Genomic DNA, 22,328 nt, shown 5'->3' on the forward strand with positions numbered 1-22,328 from the left:
GTAAGGCGACATTCTGCCCTGTTTCGGCTCTCGTACCATAAACACGCGTCCTTTTTTTGGTGTATCTAGTCCCACACTTTTCACATTTTTGTGCTTTCTGTTGGTGACTCATTGTTCAAAATGACAGCACGTATAGAGCTGAAGTGCGATCTAGTGACCTTAAAGTGCAAGAAGCTGTGATGTGCCTTTGGAGAAAAGATAAAATACATTTGTGACATAAGCTTCCTCCAGGTTCCAGTTATAGTGCTGTTGGCATGACTCCGATGTGAATGAATCAACAATATAAATGAAATAAGGTATCTTTAGGGCTGGGCCTGGTGGCTCACGTCTGTATTCCCAGCACTTTGAGAGGCCAAGGCCAGAGGATCACTCAAGCCGTGGAGTTCCAGACCAGCCTGGGCAACATAGTGAGATCCCATCATTACAAGAAATGAAAAAAATTAGCTAGGCATGGTGGTGCGCCTATAATCTTAGCTACTTGGGAGGCTGAGGTGGGAGGATCACTTGAGCCTGGGAGGTCAAGGCTGCAGTGAGCCACGATCGTGCCACTGCACTCCAGCCTGGGTAACAGAGTCAGCCCATCTCAAAAATACATTAAGAAGTGTTTTTAAACAGCAATACACGTAAACTAAGGTGATGTATTGACAAAAATGTGGTGATCAGAGGCCCTTAGAAACCTAATCCTGTCTCCCTGGGGGAAATGGCTCAGTATTCACTAATTCTCCAAGTGTATGCAGAGATCAGAGCACCTTAACAGAAATAAGAATTGGCTGGATCTGGCTTAGCTGTTTACCACCTGCCTTCCCCACTAACAAGTCAGCTTACCGGCTTAGCAGGGACTTTTGTCTGCCTTGTTCACGTTGAACCCCCTGAGTCTAGAACGGGGCCTGGTACTCAGCAGGTGCTCCACAAATGCACGGGGAAGAAGGCCTCACAACCCCAGATCCAAACGCTCCCCCACCCTCAAACACCCAAAAGCAATGGGCCAAGGCGGCGTGAGTACAGTTTTAAAAAAAAGGATCGGTTTTTAATTTACAAGAGTTCTAAATGTACAGAATTCTCCTTTAAAAAAATCGTTATACACAATAAATACAGTACAAAAAAATTTATCTTACAGTACTAGTTTTGTCTCCGAGATTCCAAAATCTGGCGCGGGCGGCTGGAGGCAGGAAGAACAGAGGGAAGACTAGCTGGGCAGGGGGTCGGGGAGAGGAAGACCCTAGTTTCTTGTTTTGCTCAGATTTCAAAGTCGAGGGGTGAGGGCATTCGAAATCTCTCACTCACTTGCGCGCACACACAGACACGGGTCACGCAGCTGGACGTGTGGATGTTGGATGTCACACGGGTGCCTGCGGGCACAGCGCGCTGGGAAGCTGGCTCCCCCACCCCCTCTGGTTTTGTTTGACAGCCTGTTGGGGGGGGTGGGGAGAGGCTGAGACTGTCTAGAAGGACCCTGCCAGCTCCCAGCACCCTCCACCATCTGAGAAGCCACATGGACAAGACAGGCACCCGGAGCGTTGGCATCAACCTGGTGGCCTCATCCCTGGCCAACACGCGCGTGTCCCCTGCACAGAGGAGCAGAGTGTGCCAGGAAGCGGGAAGAAACAGGAACTGATACATCACTTTGCCCCTCCTTTGGCAGGGGAGGCGTTTTACATCACAGCCCCTCCCCTAAATCCACGCCCACCCCCCAGCAACCCAGCCGAAACAGGCAGCAGGGAAGGAGGCCTTTGTGACTCAAATAACTTAGGCAAGAAAAACCGTCAGGGGATCCCCGGCTCGAGTCCCCAGGAGGCTGAGGGCGGACACCCGGCTGGCGTCTGCGGGAGGAGGGGACAGGGAAGGGGAGGCGGCCCGGTGTTATCTGGTCAACGTCCTGGCGCCGAGGCCGCCGTTGTGACTGGAGGGCGGGTAGGCCTCGGGCCTGTGCAGGGGCGGCGGGGAGGCGGGCGTGCCGGCCGGGGCAGCGTGGGCGTACGGGGGCGCGGGCGTCCGGCCGGGGGCCTGCTGCAGGTTCAGGATACTGTCGATGGCGCTCTGCAGGTGCTCGGTGAGCGTGTCATCCTGCGGGCTGTCGCTGGAGAAGCTGGCCTGGTCCACATCGGGCGACTCTGACTTGCGCCGCTTGGCAGGGGGCAGTGCGGGCGCCTCCCAGTCGGGGTCCCCAGTGCCTTGGGCGGCGCTGGCTGCGGGCTCTGGCGGGGCGCCCTTCAGCATACGCTGGTACAACTCATCCTCCACGGCCGCCAGCTCGCGGATGAGCCCGCTGGTGGCCTCGTCCACTTTGGTGGGCAGTGGCGCCGGACTGCCTCCCCGTGCCCTGCCCGCGGGAGTCCCCTCTGGCGCGCCAGGGCCCCCCACGTTCTCGCGGTAGGTCTTGCGCAGTGGCAGGCGCGGGCAGTGCGGGGCGGTGCCCAGGGGCTTGCGTTCGGGGGCGGCAGGCGGCGGGTGGTCCACCGTGCCATTCATCTGGCCCGTGGGCGGCGGTGGTGGCGGCGGCGGCCGTGGCGGGGGCTCCGCCACCTTGAGGGCGGCGGGGGGAGGCGGGGGCTGGTGCACGGGGTCCAGGGCCGTATTGTGCACGACCTTGCTGAGACCGGCTTCCTGCTTGATCTTAAGCTTGAGCCCAATGCGGCTCCGGGCCTCGTATGTCTTGATAGGCGGGCGGTTGCGGGAGGGCATGGGGCCATCCTCGTCGGCGTCCAAGGAGGAGGCGGCAGAGGAGGAGGAGGAGGAGGAGGACAGGGAGGACGACGCCCGGGCCCAGGTGACCGAAGGGGAGCCGCCTGCCCCGCCGTGCCGGATCACAAGCTTGGTGGGCAGGTGTGGAGGGGGCTGGGTGGAGGCCCCGGGAGCTGAAGACGACGGGGGGCCGTGGCCGGGGAGCCGATGACCCTCAGAAGAGGCTGCGACGGGAAGGCCGAGCGAGCGGGAGGAAGACACGTATTCGTCTGCAGAATCGGGGCAAAGAAAACCCACGGGGTTAGGTTGAGGCCCCCCCCACGACCGAGCTGGGATGGGAGGAGCTGTGTGCAGTAAGCACCTACCACCTGCCAGGCACCAGACCGCACCCTGGACCCTCCAATCCTCAGGACGGTCTGGGTGAGACCCTCTTCAGCAAGGCCCAAATTCCCCCAACTCTAAACCACTGTGTCTGGAACAGCAGCCACGAGCCACGTGGGGCTCATTCAGACTTAAGGGAATTAAGGGAATATACAACAAGGCTCACGCCTGTAATCCCAGCATTTTGGGAGGCCAATGCAGGGGGATCACTTGAGCCCAGGAGTTTGAGACCTTCCTGGGCACAGTAGTGAGACCCCTGTCACTACAAACAAACACATAAATAAATAAAATATAAACGCGCTATTGGACAGCATTGCTCTAATTATATATATAACTTTTAAAAAATGGGGTTAAGAAGTATCTAATTTCAAAATCTGGTCTGAAATGACATGAGGTGTTTTTGTTGTTGTTGTTGTTTGAGACAGAGTCTCATTCTGTTGCCCAGGCTGGAGTGTAGTGGCATGATCTCAGCTCACTGCAACCTCCGCCTCCTGGGTTCAAGTGATTCTCCTGCCTCAGCCTCCCAAAGTGCTGGGTTACAGGTGTGAGCCACCGCAGCCGGCTACATGAGGTTATTTATGGTCTTGATTTATCCCAACTACTCTGGATACCCATTGATTTCACTCCAGAAGTGTGTTTGATCACAGAGTGCTTCCCCAAACCCACTGGGGGTAAATCAGAAGACAGCATCTAGGTAGCTCATCGCCTTTCTAAAAGCAAAGATTCCAGAACATACCGGGCCCCAATGGTGTCAGATAAGGGACTGTAAACTGATCATCAAAACCCCCACTTTACAAAAGGAGAACACGGAGACACAGAGAAGGTAAGTAACTTGCCCAAGGTCACACAGTCAGTAAGTGGCAGAGCCGGAGTTTGAACCAAGACTCCAGCATCGAGCCCCTAACCACCGAACTATCCTTCCTCTCCTACCCTAGAGACTTCAGACTCGCTCCCGGCCCCTCCTTCACTATGGCCACCCCTTTGCACCCATTTAAGTACCAATGACTACGTTTTCAAAATTAAGGTCCAGAGCTCAAGGTGAAAAGCCTGGGCCTGGCAGCAGAAAGCAGGGACCATGATTTTTAAGGGAAGCTCTGGAGTTGGAATGCAGGTGAGGGTTAAGGGAATATTCTAAAAACTCCGGCAGCTGGGATCTGCTGTACCGTTTCCTGCAGACAGGAGACTAGGGTGAGGCCAGCGAGCCGCCTAAGGTGCAACACTTAAGGAGGCGCTCACTCTCAGAGTCCCCAAAGGACTGGAACCCAAGAGTGCGCGCTACCTTATATATACTTTGCAACCTAGGAGCCTGCTCTCCCGTTTTCTGTCCCACGGGGGTGGCGGAATATTCCCCCCATCCTAGGGTGCCGGGGTTCGTGAAAGGGACACACGGGAATGGGAGGAAGATGGATGTGGGCTCTCTGGTCTGGGAGGCGGGAGGTAGGGGAGGCCCAACCGCAGTAGGAAGGCGGGGCTGGGGCGCCTCCTAGTGGTGGAGTGAGGTAGGGCCACACACCCACTCCCCACCCGGAATCTAACTCTTCCGCCCAGGTGGGGTGGGGGCACCTCTCCTTCCCCCCCCGCCTCACTACCCTCTCTCACCTGGCTTCTCCTTGGCCAGCTGTTTATCCAAGGCAAGGGTGGTCTTCTCCTCCTGAATGAACATTCGGTCGATCATTACCATCTCCGCTGAGGGGCTCACCCTCTGGGGTAGGGGGAAGAGAAGACGCGCGAGTGAACCAGCAAGAAGGGGGAAGGGGCGCGAGCGATGGGGACGACGCGCACAGGGTCCAAACTGTCCTCCTGAGCTCACGCCTTTCTCCCAACCTCCCTCCCGGGGCTAGAAGGGGTGGAAGGCTCCACCTTGCCCAGAGCGGGCGAGGGAAAGGGGCAGCGTCCCAGCGGGGAAGAGCCCAGAAGCGAGGAAGGCAACTCTGACCCTACCCGGGACTCTTCTAGGAGCAGGAGCCGATATTTATTGAGCATGGCCTGGGTGCGTTTCAGCAGCTGCGTGGAGACCGTCTCAAACTCCTCATCCACTGCAAGGAAGGGGAGAGAGGCAAGGGCGGAGATGTTGGGGGCGGCCGCAGACGCGCAGGAAGGACGGCGGGGCAGGGCAGCACGGCGCACCGTGCACCTACAACTCTAGGCTGGCGGTGCCCCGCCCCACCGGCTGGGGTCCCCCGGGACATATAAGGCTGTGTCCTGGGGAGGCCTCACCTTTGTGGTAGTCATTGGGGGAGGGGAGGGCGCCCTGGTAGACATGGTAGGGCAGAAGGCGATGCAGGGCGTCCTCGAAGGAGGGGAAGGCCGTCTTGTAGTCAGGGTGCAGGACGGAGCCCTGGTGTTTGTGCAAATGCTCCAGGAAACTGCAGGTGGAGAGGGGAGAGACCACACACGGCGGAGGGTCGGGGGCGGGTGCGCAGGTGAGGGCCAGGGGAAGTCCCTGAACCCTCAGCCCCAGCCCGCAACTGAACACAACAGAGGGAAGGGGAATACTTGGGCAGCGGTGTTCGCATGTGCCGAACGTGCTTGTTCCATCTCACTGAGTCCCTAGGGCCGACCAAAGCAGTACTATCGCTATCCCCATTTTACAGAAGGGGAAGGTGAGGTGGAGAAAGTGAAGTGAAGTCACTCCTTCCCAAAGCACATAAAGGAGGAAGAGCAGAGCAGGAGTGAGGCCAGAGCCTGGAAGCTGCTATTCTGCCTCCTGCCACCTGGGGCCAGTGTGGCTCCACCCTGCCTCCTCCTAAGTGCAGCCTTCCGGAGGGAGGGAGGGAGACTGGATCCTGTCTTCTCACGGGGCCGCTTTTGTAGCCCATGTTACAGTGGGTTATGTCTGTTGGCCGTGTGACTGTCTCTCCCACCAGGCAGGCCCAACTCCACACTTGGCTAAAAACCAGCAGCCTCTCTGTACTCTGGGGGCAGGGACTGTGTCACTTACTCCTGTGTTCCCAACATGGGGCTCAGGCCTGGGCACTGAGTGGGGACTTATACATAGGCCAGGCAGAGGCTCACGCCTGCAATCCCAGTGTTTTGCGGGGCTGAGGCAGGACTGTCTGAGCCCAGGAGTTCAAGACCAGCCTGGGCAACACAGCAAGACCCTGACTCTACAAAAATTATTTAAAAATTAGCCAAGTGTGGTGGCACATGCCTGTAGTCCCAGCTACTCAGGAGACTAAAATGGGAGGATCGCTTGAGCCCAGGAGTTTCAGACCAACCTAGGCCGGGCATGGTGGCTCACACCTGTACTCCCAGCACTTTGGGAGGCCGAGATGGGCAGATCACCTGAGGTCGGAAGTTCAAGACCAGCCTGGCCAACATAATGAAAACCCATCTCCACTAAAAATACAAAAAATAGGCACCTGTAATCCCAGCTACTCAGGAGACTGAGGCAGGAGAATCACTTGAACCCAGGAGGCAGAGGTTGCAGTGAGCCGAGATTGCACCACCGCACTCCAGCCTGGGTGATAAAATTTAAGTCTTGGTCTCCAAAAACAAAACAAAACAAAACCAAACCAAACCAAAACCAACCAGACTGGGCAACATAGTAAGACCTTGTCTCCACAATATATATAAATATATATATATATTTTTTTTTTTTGGTGGGAGGACGGAGTCTCGCTCTGTCACCCAGGCTGGAGTGCGTGCAATGGCGCGATCTCAGCTCACTGTAACTTCCACCCCCCAGCCTTACATGTTTTTAAAAAACATTCATGGTGGGCTGGGCATGGTGGCTCACACCTGTAATCCCAGCACCTTGGGAGACCGAGGCAGGCGGATCACTTGAGGCCAGGAGTTCAAGACCAGCCTGGCCAACATGGTGAAACCCTGTCTCTACTAAAAATACAAAAATTAGCTGGGCATGGTGGCGGGTGCCTGTGGTCATAGCTACTTGGGAGGCTGGGGCAGGAGAATCACGTGAACCCGGGAAGCGGAGGTTGCAGTGAGCCAACATTGCTATTGCACTCTAGCCTAGGTGACAGAGTGAGACTCTGGCTCAAAGAAACCTCCCTAAAACAAAACAAAAAATCCTGGTGGTGGAAGGAGGGCAGGAGAGAGGGCAGACAGGCATCCAGCATTTACCCGTCGATCCACCCAGACCGCCATCCATCCATTCCCAAACACCCCCATCACCCTCCCGACAGCCATGTCCACCCACTCACTTCCCCCACCCAGTAGGGCTCATGCCCCGCCATGTGGGGAGACGCAGAGGGCACAGCAACAACCAGGACGGACCGAACTGCTGCCCTCTTGAGCCCCAGCCTGGCGGAGTCACAGCTCACCCTCCCTCCACTACCCTCTGGTCACCCCCATTACCACCCCATTTTCCAGAAGGGGAAACTTAAGGGTCTATGAGGGAACTACATTGCTAGCAAGAGGTGGAGCTGGGCTTGGCAACTGGGCCCCCCAACCCTGCTTCTGGAGGGTGGCCCCATACTCCCCAGGTCTCTGGAAAGTATAGGGCAGGCGTGCAAGGGGGGGATGTGCACTCACCAGGCTTCCTTGCTGGGCTGAAGCGTTGGGGGCTTCTTCAGGCCACTCAGCTTGCTCTCGTACTGGGAAGAAAGGTGAGTGAGAGGCCTTTGCCTCCAGAAGCCTTCCCTCCCTTGACCTGCTTCCCCTTCGCGCCCTGACCCGCTTCCCCTGCAGCCTGGGATACAGATGGGGCAGGGGACCGGTGTCTCACCCGGGTGGGGGCCTGGCCCCAGCCGCAGGATCCCCTGCCCATCACAATAAACCCCAGCGGGAGACCTGGGCTGGGCTGGGGAGCGGACAGAGAGGGTGAAAGGCAGGCTGGAGCCCTGGGCGTCCTCCACCTGGGTCCCCTCCGTCCCCTCACCCAGGGCCACCTCTGTGTGACCTCCCTCCTCTGCTGGATGCCTGCTTCCCACGTCACCGCCCAGCACCCGGCGCCCCTGCCTCGCACAGTCTCTCTCCCCACGCGGCTCCAGTCGTTTCGCGCCCCCACCTCCCTTCCTTGCTTCCCCTCTTGTCCTCAGCGTCTGGCCTTTGTTCCGGCATCTCCGTCTCTGAGCCTCTCCTGGCCTCTTGGGTCCCGGTCCTCCCATCTGCTCCTCTCCTTGTCTTCCATCTCCCCGTCTTACAGGTGGCCTCGGCCTCAGCTGTCCACGCCCTCTCACCCTTCCATTCTCGGTCCCTGATTCGCTCTGTCTCAGGTCTGTCTTGTCTCAACCCGCCTTTCCTGAGTCTTAGCCCTGTCCTCCCCACCCTGTGTCCATGTCACTTGCTCTTGCCCCAGTGACAGTCCCTCATGCTGTTGCCAGTCGTCTTGGTGCCGTCTCTGTCCCACCATCTCCATGCTTCTCCCTCATCTCTGGCTGCCTGTCTGGGTGTCGTTCTGCCCTTCCTGTCCCTGCACGGCTGTTCGTGGTCTCAGCTGCCTGATGGTCCCAGCTTCATCCTGTCCCCGTCTTCCCGTGTCTCCCTGCCCCTGCCAGCCCCGGTTCCCAGTTCCCGAAGACTCCTGGTCCTGTCCTGACCCCTGCTCTGAGGGCCCCTTACCTGCAGCCCAGAGGTCTTCCCTGGCCCAGAGGAAGCGGCCTTGGCCACATTCAGGGTCGAGAGGTTGCTGGCAAAAGCCTTGTTCTCAGCCGGAAGCAGAGGAGGGAGGCCTGGGGGTGGGCGGGGTGGGGAGATAGGGCCTGCGGTCACTGCATGAAGGCCCCTTCCTCAAACGGTAGCCCCACCCTGTACCCCACCCCTCTCCTCCTGGCCCTCCGGCCCTTCAAATCTGGGGCCAGCCCTGCCACCTCAAGCCTTCCTGGGTCCCTTGAGTTCTGGCTGATGCCCTGTGCTGAGTCCCACAGCCCTGCCCCAGCCCCTCCTCCCTGCTCTCAGCCCCGCTCGCCCATCTTCAGGCCCCGTCTCCCTGGGCATGTGGGCGACCTCTCCCCTACCTGTGGTGGCCATGGGTGCCGGGGCGGGGGCGTGGCTGGGGGCGGTGGGGGTCCCGGATGGGGCCTGCCCACTGACCAGCACAGAAGCAGTGGGGCTGGTGAGGGGCCCCAGGCTGGTGGCGGTCTGCGGGGTGGCAGGGCCCCCTCCAGTCTTGTTCTGGAGAATGATTCCGGACGGCACCTGAGGAGGGGACAGGTGGATGAGGGGTGGGGAACACAGGCTAGGAGTGGGGGTGTCCAGACGCAGCAGGGCTGGGGAGGAACACAGAGCCGGAAGGCGGAGGGGCTCCCATCAGACTGAGGGGGTGGGATGGGATGGGGCTGATGGGGCGGGCGGTCCCTGCCTCCCGTTACCTGGTGAAATCTCTCGAGAAGAGCCTTCGGCTGGGGCAGCGCTGGGAAGGGGGTGGTCACCATCTGGAAGGTCCGAGGAGGCGGTGGGGGGGGTGCTGCTGGCTCAGGGACCAGGTGGAGGGTTGAAGGGGGCGTGGGGGACTTGTGGGGGCCCTGGCCAGGTGGGAACTGGAGCTGGAAGTCGGATGGCGTAGGGGCTGGCAACCTGGAGGACGTCTCGGAGGAGGAGGCCACAGCGGAGGAGGTGGAGGATGGAGGGAGGTGGGGGGCTGGGGGCAGCGGTCCCTCAGGCGGCTGGGATGGGGGGCGGAGAGGCGGCTGGGGCGGGCCTGGGGCAGTAGGGGCCGGGTTGCTGGCAGGTGGGGGAACGCCCAGCTGGTTTTGGATGACAAAGATGCCAGGCAGAGTTGGGGGGCCCTGGGGTGGGGGACAAGGGTGCAGGGCTGGTTCTGAGGGAGGGCGGGACACACTCTGGGGCCGGGAGGGTGGGCGGGAAGGGGGCCGGGCGGGGTGTGGGGAGGGCAGGTGGGGGCTGTCCCCCAGAGGGGCCTGGTGAGGTAGTGATGGGGACGAAGAGGGGCCTGGGCCCTTCAGTGGAGCCGCTGCCGGGATCTGGGCAGGGGAGGGAGGGAGAGGGGAGGGGCGGGGGTCAGAACCAACCGTAGCTCCCATTGCCCCAAGACACTGGGGTCCCCAGCCATCCCCGCCAGAAGCCCCCTTCCTAGCCCACCCCCATCCTAAGAGGGGAGCCCGCCACGGCTGCCCTTCCCTCCCTCGTCTCTCACTCCCCATGGCGCCCCCTCCACCTGCCCCCGACCTCTGTCCCCCACCCCAGCTCCTCCACATTTCTCTGGCCTCCAATTTCAAACCCCCTTCTGCCCCATTCCCCCAGCCCCTCGCAGTTCCCTGGACAAAGGCGAGCCCTGTAGGGTTGGGGTGGCAGCAGCGGAGGAAGCAGAGGCAGTGGTGGCGGCGGCAGCAGGGGCACCACACCTGCTGCCCAGCAGGAGGCAGGAGGGCCGGGCGGCGAGCACAGCAGCGGGGAAGGAGGGCGGGCAGGGCAGCGTCCCAGCCGCCAGCCCCCACCAGCCCATCTAGCCAAGTCAAGGCAAAGAGACAACAGCATGCTGCTGTGTACCGTGGCTAGGGGCTGATGGCCATGGCACGGGGGCTGCCGACGATACGGATGGCCACACAGGGACAGGCCTGGGTTCACAGCCACATGTGGACCTCCGGATGCGGGCATGGGAAGGCCCAGACTTCTAAGTGTCCTGGGCACCTGCCTCTGTGTGCCTGTGTGGCCATGGCTGCAGGCCTACCTGGGCGCCACGTGAGCTTGCAGGTGCAAGCGTGCGTGTGTGTGCACAACACACCAGACTGTGATGAAGCCTGTGTCTGCAAGCACACGTGATCTGGTGCTAGTTCTGTCACGCGCACACAGCCACGTCGCCTAAAGCGTGTCTCAGACAGAGCGCCTTGCCCCTATGGACCCTCCTCCCAAAGAATCATAACCAGAGCAGCCACTGTGTAACCAGTGGGTACCAGCTGTGTACCCAACACTGGGCTGGCACCGTGACGCTTGCTGTCACAGAATCTGCATCCTAGTAACAGCTCATGCTGATCTAACACGAATGGCTGGCCTCCTGCATCCATCTGTGCAATCTCTCCCTAGCCCTGAGAGCAGTGGTAACACTGGACCCATTTCACAGATAAGAAACTGAGGCCAAGGCGCCAAAACTGGTCCAGACTCTCCAGGCGGGGGAAGGCGGAACTGAGGCCTTTACACTGCTCAGTGACTTCTGAGCTGTTTCTCAAAGCTGACTGAGTTCTGGCTTAGACAGCTCAGGAGATCTGCCCGAGGACAGCCATCGCCACCACACTCCAGAGCCGGGCCTCTCGGCATGACATCAGATTCACCACCAGCTTTGGCCTCTAAGTCCTACAGCCCTTCCAGCATCCCTTCCAAGTTGGGCCCTGAGTAACTTCTGACAGTTAAAGAACCAAACCAAACCAACCAGTCAATCAATTAATCAGTCATCAATCCAGACACCCGAAAGGTTTGCCACCTCTAAGAAGAGATAAGAGGCGCAGTCCTTGGCACTGTGTACGGCTGATGGGGCTGTCCCCTGGAAGGCAGCTTGGTCTGGGGACTTTGAAAGGGTCACGACTTTGACCTGGAAATTCCCCCTCCAGGAATCTGTGATAAAGAATATTCGGCTGGGCACGGTGGCTCACGCCTGTAATCCCAGCCCTTTGGGAGGCTGAGGCGGGCAGATAACCTGAGGTCAGGAGTTCGAGACAAGCCTGGTCAATATGATGAAACCCCGTCTCTAGTAAAAATACAAAAAAAAAAATTAGCCGGGCATGGTGGCATGCACCTGTAATCCCAGCTACTTGGGAGGCTGAGGCTGGAGAATCGCTTGAACCCAGGAGGCGGAGGTTGTAGCGAACCAGGATCGCGCCACTGCACTCGAGCCTGGGCAACAAGAGTGAAACTCTGTCTCAAAAACAAACATCAAAAAAGAATATTCAAGTACTTGCTCATGGGGATACCCACTGTGGGAGTATTTACAATAGAGGAGAAGGAGAAATGACTCAAATGGCCAATTCTCCGACATCGCTGAGTCGGAGAAAAAAGAACTTGCCCACTCAACAGGTTCCAAGGGCTCAGGGAGGTGGCCCGCACGCAGCGGCACTCTGCTGCTACACGAAATAGAATAATACAACATTACAGGATCCCTGGGCGCCTGGTGACGTTGGATTATGGACAGTGGATTTGACAACAGTATCATGTCAATGCTGTCTGCTTTATTTCTTTGCAGTATGATGGTTAAGAAAGAGAATGTCGTTGTTCTCAAAGGTTGAAATATTATACTAAAATATTAAGGGGTAGGCTGGCCGCGGTGGCTCACGCCTGTAATCTCAGCACTTTGGGAGGCCAAGGCAGGTGGATCACTTGAGCCCAGGAGTTCAAGACCAGCCTGGTCAACATAGTGAAACCCCATCTGTACTAAAAACACAAAAATTAGCAGGGCATGGTGGTGTGCACCTGTACTCCCAGCTACTCAGGAGGCTGAGGCTTGAACCCAGGAGGAAGAGGCTACAGTGAGCCGAGACTGCACCACTGCACTCCAGACTGGGCAACAGAGTGAGACTCAGACTCAAAAATAAATAAATACATAAATAAATAAAATAAAATATTAAGGGGCGAAGGGGTATAATGGTTGCAACTTACTCTCAACTGATTCAGAAAAAAATGTACACAGAATGAGAATGCTAAGGTCAAGGCAAATGCAGCAAAAGACTGACAATGGGTAGATGTTGGAGACAGCCACCACCAATCCCCACCTCCTTGTGTTCAGTCCCCTCCCACTGCTGGTCTTTGTGGCCAATAGACTTTGGCAGAAGTGATTACATGACACTTCCAAGATTAGTTATAAAAAGCCTGCTGCTCCCATCCTGAGCATTCTCAGTCTGTTTCTATTGGGTCACTCACTTTGCAGGAAGCCAACCACTGTGTGTCATGTGCTGCCCCTTGGAGAGGCCCACTGAGGGAGCAATTGAGGCCTCCTGCTAATAGCCACACAAGTGAGCATGGGAGCAGGTTCTCCAGATCAGTGGGACCTTCAGATGACTACCGCCCAACTGACATCGTGACTACAACCTCATGGGAGGTACAGAGCTAGAACCTCCTAGCTAAGCTGCTTTCAGATTCCTGATGCTTAGAAACTGTGTGAGACATGTGAATACTTGCTGTTTGAACCTGGTAAGTTTTGAGGGTAATTTACTGCATAGCAATAGATAACTAATACATCTAGTTGAGGAGTAAAGAACTACCATGAGCTCTCTGTACTAGTCCTGAAACTTTTTATGTGTTTGAAGTCATTTAAACATAAAAAGCTTAAAGATACCAAAAACTTAAAAAGTTTTAATTTCATTCTCATCAAAAGTGCACACACACACAACCCACAAATTAAGTCACACGCCAAATGACTTACTGGGGAAAATACTTGTAACTCCTAGCACAAAGTTCATCTCTCTCATATATAAAGAGCCTCTAGAAATCACTAAGAATTACAACTGGTGAGAAAAAGGGGCAAAGGATATGATCAGACAGTGCACAGAAAAGGAAAGACACAAGGCTTGCGTATTTCCAGTATTATCACTTGTAATAAGAAAAATGCACAGCAAAACACACCCCAGGGCACTATTTTTCACCCCAGGGTACCATTTATCACCCATTGCATTAGGAATAAAGCCTATGTCTAGTAAAGACGCTTGCATATACTACCCTTGGGGGTCTAAACTGGCACAATTTGCTACAACTCCAGAGGAATGCAATTCAGCAGTAGCTATCCATGTTATAAATGCACATTTGCTTTGGTCCAGCAAACAGGCTTCAAGAAGTAAACAGACCTGCACACATGGGAAATAACAGGTGAACAAGTAGGCCAGGCATGGTGACTCACGCCTGTAATCCCAGCGCTTTGGGAGGCTGAGGCAGGCAGATCACCTGAGGTCAGGAGTTGGAGATCAACCTGGCCAACATGGTGAAACCCCGTCTCTATTAAAAATACAAAAACTAGCTGAGCATGGTGACATGCGCCTGTAGTCCCAGCTACTAGGGAGGCTGAGGCAGAAGAATTGCTTGAACCTGGGAGGTGAAGGTTGCAGCGAGCCAGTATCACGCCATTGCACTCCAGCCTGGGCAAAAAGAGCGAAACGTTCTCAAAAACAAAAGCAAAAACAAAAACAAGTGAACAAGTTGTTTCCCGCAGCTTCGTGTAGAATGCCAAAATCTGGATGTGGCCTAACATGCATCAATATGGCATTTCCTGGGGAAATGAACTGTACAAAGGAATACTTCAAAACTCTAACAGAAAACAAGCAAACTCTCTGTTGCTGTCACAGTAAGTACATAATGAGCTCCCCTTTGGGTACAAATGGGAGAGAAATATAAACCATATTTGCACTAGGTTGTATAATACACAAAGAACTGAAAAGGAATACAAAAATTAGGCCAGGTGGCCAGGTGTGGTGGCTCACACCTATAATCCCAGTACTTTGGGAGGTCAGGCGGACAGATCACCTCAGGTCAGGAGTTCAAGACCAGCCTGGCCAACATGGCGAAACCCTGTCTCTACTAAAAATACAGAAATTAGCTGGCAGGGTGGTGGGTGCCTGTAATCCCAGATACTCCAGAGGCTAAGGCAGGGAGAACTGCTTGAACTCAGGAGGTGGGGGTTGCAGTGAGCAGAGATCTTGCCACTGCACTCTACCCTGGGCAACAGAGTGAGACTCTATCTCAAAAAAAAATAAAAATAAATTCGGCCAGGCTCAGTGGCTCATGCCTCTAAACCCAGCACTCTGGGAGGCTAAGGCAGGAGGACTGCTTGAGCCCAGGAGTTCAAGACCAGCCTGGACAACAGAGCAAGACCTTGTCTCTAAAAAAAAAGAAAAAAAGAAAAAAATTTTGGTGATTATACCATGTGAATAAAATGCCTTATTTAAAAAATGTTTTAAATAAAATTGGGGTCGGGGGAGTTAAACAGAAACTCCATACCAAAATGTTACAATATTTATCTTAGAAAAAACAAAGCTAGGCCTGGCATAGTGGCTCACGTCTGTAATCCCAGCACTTTGGGAGGCCAAGCCAGGTGGATCACTTGAGGTGAGGAGTTCAAGACCAGCCTGGCCAACATGGTAAAACCTCGTCTCTCTAAAAATAGAAAAATTAGCCAGGCATGGTGGAATGTGCCTATAATCCAAGTTACTTGGGAGGCTGAGGCAGGAGAATTGCTTCAATCCCAGAGACAGAGGTTGCAGTGAGCCGAGATCATGCCACTGCACTACAGCGTGGGTGACAGAGAGAGAAGCTGTCTCAAAAACAAAAAATAAAACAAAACAAAGAAAAAAAAATTTTTTTTTTTTTTTTTTTTGAGAGCAATCTCAGCTCGCTGCAACCTCTGCTTCCCAGGTTCAAGCAATTCTCCTGCCTCAGCCTTCCGAGTAGCTGGAATTATAGGCGCACACCATCACGCCCAGCTAATTTTTGTATTTTTAGTAGAGATGGGGTTTCACCATGTTGGTTAGGATGGTCTCAATCTCTTGACCTCGTGATCCACCCAACTTGGCCTCCCAAAGTGCTGGGATTACAGGTGTGAGCCACTGCCTGGCCAGAAAATTTTTTTTGATTCCCTCCTTCTCTTTCTTTCTTTCTTCACAAATGAAGTCTCACTATGTTGCCCAGGCTGGCCTCAAACTCCTGGGCTCAAGTGATCCTCCTGCCTCAGCCTCCCTCCTGAGTAGCCGGGGCTACAGGCATGAGCCACCGCACTCAGCTTCCAAGAGATTTCAAGAACCCCATGTGGAGGCGGCAAGATGCTCAACTTCACACACAATTAGAGAAAAGCACAGGGGGTGTGTCACTTTCCGGCCTGGCAAAGAGCAGGCCAGCTGCTAATCTCGTGTGTCGGTAAAGCTGCAGGACCAAGAGAAGCCATCACTGGCATGAACTTTTTCAAAAAGGTTTACCACTTTCCATAAAATGGCTGGAAAGCTTATCCTTTGCGTCTAGCAATTCTATTTCTAGAAATTTACCCTACAAGTACTTTCTTACCTGTGTGCAAAGGATGGATGCAAGAATTTTTTTTTTTTTTTTTTTTGAGGCAGAGTCTCACTCTGCCACCCAGGCTAGAGTGCAGTGGCATGATCTCAGCTCACCACAACTCCCTCTAGGCTCACTACAACCTCCGCCTCCCAGGTTCAAGCGATTCTCCTGCCTCAGCATCCCAGGTAGCTGGGATTTCAGGTGCCCACCATCATGCCTCACTCATTTTTGTATTTTTAGTAGAGATGGGGTTTCACCACGTTGGCCAGGCTGGTCTCGCACTCCTGACCTCAGGTGATTGCCCGACTCGGCCTCCCAAAGTGCTGGGATTACAGGTGTGAGCCACCACGCTCAGCCAAGAATATCTTATAGGAGTTTCGTTTGTTAACAATGACAAATAAACCACCTGAAGTATTCCTGAAGAAGGGGCTGAATAAAGAAATCATGGTATGTCCATATCACAAAACACAATAAAGACATCAAAAGAAAGAAGCAAACTATAGCCCACAAGCTAAGAATAGTTTTTACATTTTTTTTTTTTTTTTTTTGAGACGGAGTCTTGGTCTGTCGCCCAGGCTGGAGTGCAGTGGCCGGATCTCAGCTCACTGCAAGCTCTGCCTCCCGGGTTTACACCATTCTCCTGCCTCAGCCTCCCGAGTAGCTAGGACCACAGGCGCCCGCCACCTCGCCCGGCTAGTTCTTTGTATTTTTTAGTACAGACGGGGTTTCACCATGTTAGCCAGGATGGTCTCGATCTCCTGACCTCGTGATCCGCCCGTCTCGGCTTCCCAAAGTGCTGGGATTACAGGCTTGAGCCACCGCGCCCGGCCCGTTTTTACATTTTCAAACAGTTGAAGAAAAAAAAATCATAAGAATAATATTTTGTGACTTGCAAAAATTACATGAAACTCCAATTTCAGTGTCCTTAAATAAAGTTTTATTGGAACACTCTTGTGCTCATCCATTTGCATACGGTCTGTGGCTGCTTTTGCGCTATAATAACAGAGACTATATGGCCCTCAAAAGCCTGAAACGTTTACTATTGCCTCTTTATAGAAAGTTGCCCGGAAAAATAAACAAATAAATGAATAAAAATCAAATTAAGCAAAAAGAAATTTTGCCTGGCTTCTTTCCCTTCATAGCTCTTTCATGCCCAACTCTGTTCTAAAACATTTTAATGTTAATGTACATCTATTAATTTACAGATATTAGTTTATTTAACCCTCACAGCTGTATGAAGTAGCCGCTGTTCCTATCATTCTCACTCTGCAGGCAAGGACACCGTGGTACAACAGAGAGGCAAGCAGCTTGCTGAAGGTCACAGGGCTGTAAGTGGCCAAGTCCTATTTCCTAACGCCCACATCACAGCAATCCTCCCAGATGGTGGTTTGCAAAAAAAAAAAAAACCCAAAAATAAAAACACACCCCTACACGTAGTAACCATTGATAATGGCTGAAGTCATCTTAGGGGGTTGTGACCAGCACTTAAAAAGAACAGTGGAGGCTGGGTGCGGTAGCTCACGCCTATAATCTCAGCACTTTGGGAGGCCAAAGTGGGCAGATCACCTGAGGTCAGGAGATCGAGACCATCCTAGGCAACATGGTAAAACCTCGTCTCAACTAAAAACACAAAAATCAGCTTGGCATGGTGGTGCACTCCTGCAATCCCAGCTACTTGGGAAGCTGAGGCAGGAGAATCACTTGAACCTGGGAGGTGGAGGTTGCAGTGAACCAAGATAGTGCCATGCCCTCCAGCCTGGGCGACAGAGGGAGACTCCACGCCTCCCCGCTAACCCCAGAGAAAACAGTGGAAACAGAATAGAAAATACTGATGTGTATCACACATTGTAACTTCTGTTTCAGTGATATGTGTATATATACAAATACATATATGTAGGCGTGTCCTGAGTGGTGACATAAAATGAAATTCTTGTGCCGGGCATGGTGGCTCACACCTGTAATCCCAGAACTTTGGGAGGCTGTGGTGGGCAGATCGCCTGAGGTCAGGAGTTCGAGACCAGCCTGGCCAGGAGTTTGAGACCAGACTGGCCAACATGGAGAAACCCCGTCTCTACTAAAAATACAAATATTAGCTGGATGCGGTAGCACGTGCCTGCAGTCCCAGCTACTCGGGAGGCTGAGGCAGGAGAATCACTTGAATCCAGGAGGTGAAGGTTGCAGTGAGCCAAGATCGCGCCACTGCACTCCAGCCTGGGTGACAGAGCAAAAAATTAAAATAAAAAAGTAATTCTTATCCCGGGTGGTGGGTCAAGGAAAAAAAAAAAAAAAGATCTGAAAGCCAGTGCTCCAAGATATATTGCTAAATAAGCAAAGCCAGATGCAGAACACAGTCTTTGCGTTTCTGTTTGTGTCAACACAAAGGGAAAATGCGTGCACGTGCACACACACATACACACACACACACGGAGGCTGCCAAATCTATCTGGGTCTAGAGAGCAGAATTCCGAGCGCAAGGGTTGGAGTTCATACAGTAAGAGAACCACTACTCTTACTAACAATAAGAATCATCCAGATTGGGAACTGCTATTCCGTGCATTCCTGCATATACACAGGATAGTGGTTCTCAATCTGGATGATTCTGTCCCCGCCAGGGGACACTTGGCCAATCACCCAGTCACACACCCACCCATGCCATCCATCCGTCCGTCCATTCAGCCATCCATCTGTCCAACCACATGCCCACTCAACAAACATTCATCGACCACCTTCTGTCATGCTGGCACTGTTGCAGACACAGCTGCTGTGGAGAGTCCTACCTTGTGCCTCCCTGCCTCTGTGTGTGACTAAGAATCAGCTCGGGTGCACATCTGACTGTGCACACTAGGCATCCTTCTCAAAGGTCATCCACGTGGCCAGGGACAGTGGCTTACCCCCGTAATCCCAGCCCTGTGAGAGGCCAAGGTGGGAAGATCACTGAGCCTAGGAGTTCGAAACCAGCCTAGGCAGCATAGTGAGACCCCATATCTCCCCCACAAAACAAAATACAAAAAAAAAAAAAAAAAAAAAAAATTAGCTGTGCGTAGTGGCACGCACCTGTAGTCCCAGCTACTTCAGGGTTTGAAGTGGGAGGATCACTTAAGCATGGGAGGCAGAGGTTGTAGGAGCCAATATTGCACCACTGTACTCCAGCCTGGGCGACAGAGCCAGACCCTGCTTCCAAAAAAATAAGTTCAGCTACAGCATAATTACTGCAACTGCTAACAGTAAGTGTCTGTTCACTGAGCAATGGCTCTGTGCAGTGCCATCATGTCAGGTCACTGGCCTTATTCCCATTTTAGATGCAAAAACCATGCCTTAGAGAGCTCCACTAAGCAGAGCTGGATTCACATCCAGGTCTGGCTTTCTCAAGACTTCAGGTGTCTCCAGCAATAAGCCCCCAGGGTTTTAATCCAGGCCCTACCATTTGTGAGCTGGGCAACCTTGGGCAAGCTAATTAATCTCCCTGTGCCTGTTTCCTCACCTGCAAAATGAGATGCTACCACCTCATTTTGTGAGGTTTGTGAGGAGGTTGTGGAGGTTGTGAGGTTTAAATGAGAGACTGCTAGGCTGGGGGCAGTGGCTCACACCTGTCATCCCGGCACTTTGGGAGGCTGAGGTGGGTGGATCACCTGAGGTCAGGAGTTTGAGACCAGCCGGGCCAACATGGTGATACCCCATCTCTCTACTAAAAATACAAAAATTAGCCAGGCATGGTGGCAGGAGCCTGTAATCCTAGCAATTTGGGAGGCTGAGGCACATGGTTCACCTGAGATCAGGAGTTTGAGACCAGCTTGGCCAACATGGTGATACCCCATCTCTACTAAAAATATGAAAATTAGCCAAACATGGTGGCGGGCACCTGTAATCCCAGCTACTCAGGAGGCTGAGGCAGGAGAATCACTTGAACCCAGGAGGTGGAGGTTGCAGCGAGCCGAGATCTTGCCACGGCACTCCAGCCTAGGTGACAGAGTGAGACTCTGTCTCAAAAAATATATAATAATAATAATAATAAAAGCAAACATTTATCAAGTGCTTACTTTGTGCTAACTCATTTACTCCACCTAAGTGCTCCCTCAGCCTACCTAAGCATCTGCTGATGGAATGAACAATTGGTTGCTAAAGGTTAAATGGTAAGTGGGAGAGCCTGCAAGTGAAATAACTGCTGTTCAAGGTCAAAGCCCATGCTGACTTCTGCCATCCTGCCCTTGTCACTGTCCCACTCTCCTCTTCCTACCCATCCACTGGTCCTCCTCTTCCTACCCATCCACTGGTCCTTTTTGAATGAGTACCACATTCACTGCTCTAGAATAAGAGGGTTCTAGAGGATATCTCCCTAACCTGCTATGTGCTTATGACTCATAAGCATAATGCATATTACTCTTAAGACAAAAGGCTAATTTTCCTAATATGTAAAGAGTTTCTACAAATCTACAACAAAATGACAGTAACCCAGATTTTACAATGGCAAAGGGTATGAGCAGCTTCATAAAACAGAAGGTACATATGGCTCTTACTCTTATGAAAATCTGCCTGAGCTCATTCACAATAAAAGAAATGCAAATGAAAACAAAACAAGACACTATTTTTCACCTATCTAGATCGGCCAAGTTCAACATACTGGTGAGGTTGTGGGCAGGGCGGGGAAGGCATAATCACATATTGCTGATAAAGGTTAAACTCATTTATACTCCACAGGGGCAATTTGGCAATATCTGTCAGAGATGAAAATGAATATGCCTTCAGAGCCAGCAAATTCCTTGTGAAGAACTTACCCTACAAAATGACATACATACAAAGGCATTCTTTGCAGCCTTGTTCATAATAGCTAAAGATCAGAAGTGACCTAAAAACCCAACAATTTAGACTGGCTAAATAAATATCAGTACATGCACACAGTGGAATACTATGCAGTCATATAAAAGAATGAAGAATGGGAATGGGCACAGTGGCCAACACTTGTAATCCCAGCACTTTGGGAGGCCAAGGCGGGCCGATCACTTGAGGTCTGGAGTTCAAGATCAGCCTGGGCAACATGGTGAAACCCCGTCTCTACTAAAAATACAAAAATTAGCCCAGCATGGTGGAGGCACCTGTAATCCCAGCTACTCAGGAGGCTGAGGCAGGAGAATCATTTGAACATGGGAGGTGGAGGTTGCAGTGAGCCGAGATCACACTCCAGCCTGGGCGATAGAGTAAGACTCCATCTCTTTTTTTTTTTTTTAAAGAGAGAATGAAGAATGGTCTTCAAAATCAATTTTTAAATAATAAAAAATGCAACACTGCAGGCAGAGGATGCTACCCTTTTTGTAAAAATTGAAGGAAAAGAATCCACATTTGATTGTTTTCCTATCCAGATAACAAATGCAAGAAACCACCCTGGGAAGATGACAGGAGGCTATGGTTCAGGAGAGGGGGGTTCTCCACTATGCATCTTTTTGTACCTTTTTAAATGTGAATTATCTGAATGTATTACTAATTCGGATGTGAAAATTATAATTTTAGGAAAGAACAGATTTCCTTCCGTGTGTGTCTTGCATTCCTGCAGCGCATGGGCTCCCCCAGGGCCGGCCCTGGTCTCAGGCATCTGTGATCATTGGGAGACACTTGGGAAACACTTTGTGGGAGTGAAGGAGAGCTCTGTGTTCCAAGTCAGCAGGACAGAGACGCAGGCAGGGTGGAGAGCGAGGAGCGGCAGAGCGGGCAGGAGGGGCGAGGCTGGGTCTGTGCTGCGGACACACGCTGCTGGGGTCCCTCTACCTGGGGGGCCGGAGCCGGGGAAGCCTGGCCGTCGGGGGCCTGAGGGCCGAGGCCAGCTCCTTTGGCGACGGGGGTGGCCGGGGCTGGGTCTTGGGCGGGAGGCGGGGCGCTGACTATGACCGAGGCAGGCACGGAGAGGTGGGGACCCTCTGCAGAGAGGGGCTGCTGGCTCCTCTCCTGCAATGGGCAGCCCGCACAGGGTCAGAAGGCCGCCCCCACGGGCCCTCGACCACCCCACCTGAGACACCTGCCCCTACTGACGCTCCCAGGGCTCCAGAGAAGAGGGTAGTGGGCAGCCCGGCAGGTAGGGTGCCAGGCACAGAAGCCATGGAGGCCAAAACCCAGGCAGCCCGCTCCATTCTGAGCTCCCATTGGCCCCTCTGCCAGCTCCACCTTGCCCTGCCTCTCTCCTGCCCCACCTGCCTGTCCGTCCATCCCTGTCTTGTCCACTTCCTGTCTGAGATCCCTCTCCTTGTCTGTCAGCAGCCCAGCCAGTGCCTGCTCTTCTCTGTCCCTGCACTAGTCCCTCTCCCTGCCGGTCCCTCTCCTCTCCATCTGTCAGCAGCCCAGCCAGTGCCTGACCTCTCTCTGCCTGTTCGCTGGTCCCTCCCCTTGTCTGTCTGTTT

General features: G+C 53.6%; 1 protein-coding gene across 2 annotated transcripts in view; it reads right to left on the minus strand.

Annotated features, from left to right (window-relative positions):
* Positions 1 to 1,000: 1,000 nt before the first annotated feature.
* Positions 1,001 to 22,328, minus strand: part of BICRA (BRD4 interacting chromatin remodeling complex associated protein) — a 95,609-nt gene continuing 74,281 nt past the window's right edge. For both annotated transcript variants that reach the window (XM_023182391.3, XM_023182390.2), the window contains exons 7-15: positions 21,703 to 21,879; positions 9,336 to 9,947; positions 8,982 to 9,162; positions 8,587 to 8,696; positions 7,558 to 7,619; positions 5,281 to 5,429; positions 5,005 to 5,099; positions 4,663 to 4,765; positions 1,001 to 2,951 (exon numbers count right to left, since the gene is read on the minus strand). In XM_023182391.3, coding sequence (XP_023038159.2) covers positions 1,861 to 2,951; positions 4,663 to 4,765; positions 5,005 to 5,099; positions 5,281 to 5,429; positions 7,558 to 7,619; positions 8,587 to 8,696; positions 8,982 to 9,162; positions 9,336 to 9,947; positions 21,703 to 21,879 — 2,580 coding nt within the window. In that variant the 3' untranslated portion in view covers positions 1,001 to 1,860. The remainder of the gene's footprint in view (positions 2,952 to 4,662; positions 4,766 to 5,004; positions 5,100 to 5,280; positions 5,430 to 7,557; positions 7,620 to 8,586; positions 8,697 to 8,981; positions 9,163 to 9,335; positions 9,948 to 21,702; positions 21,880 to 22,328) is intronic.

The sequence above is a fragment of the Piliocolobus tephrosceles genome, chromosome 21 (assembly GCF_002776525.5).
Source record: "Piliocolobus tephrosceles isolate RC106 chromosome 21, ASM277652v3, whole genome shotgun sequence".
Lineage (NCBI taxonomy): Eukaryota > Metazoa > Chordata > Mammalia > Primates > Cercopithecidae > Piliocolobus > Piliocolobus tephrosceles.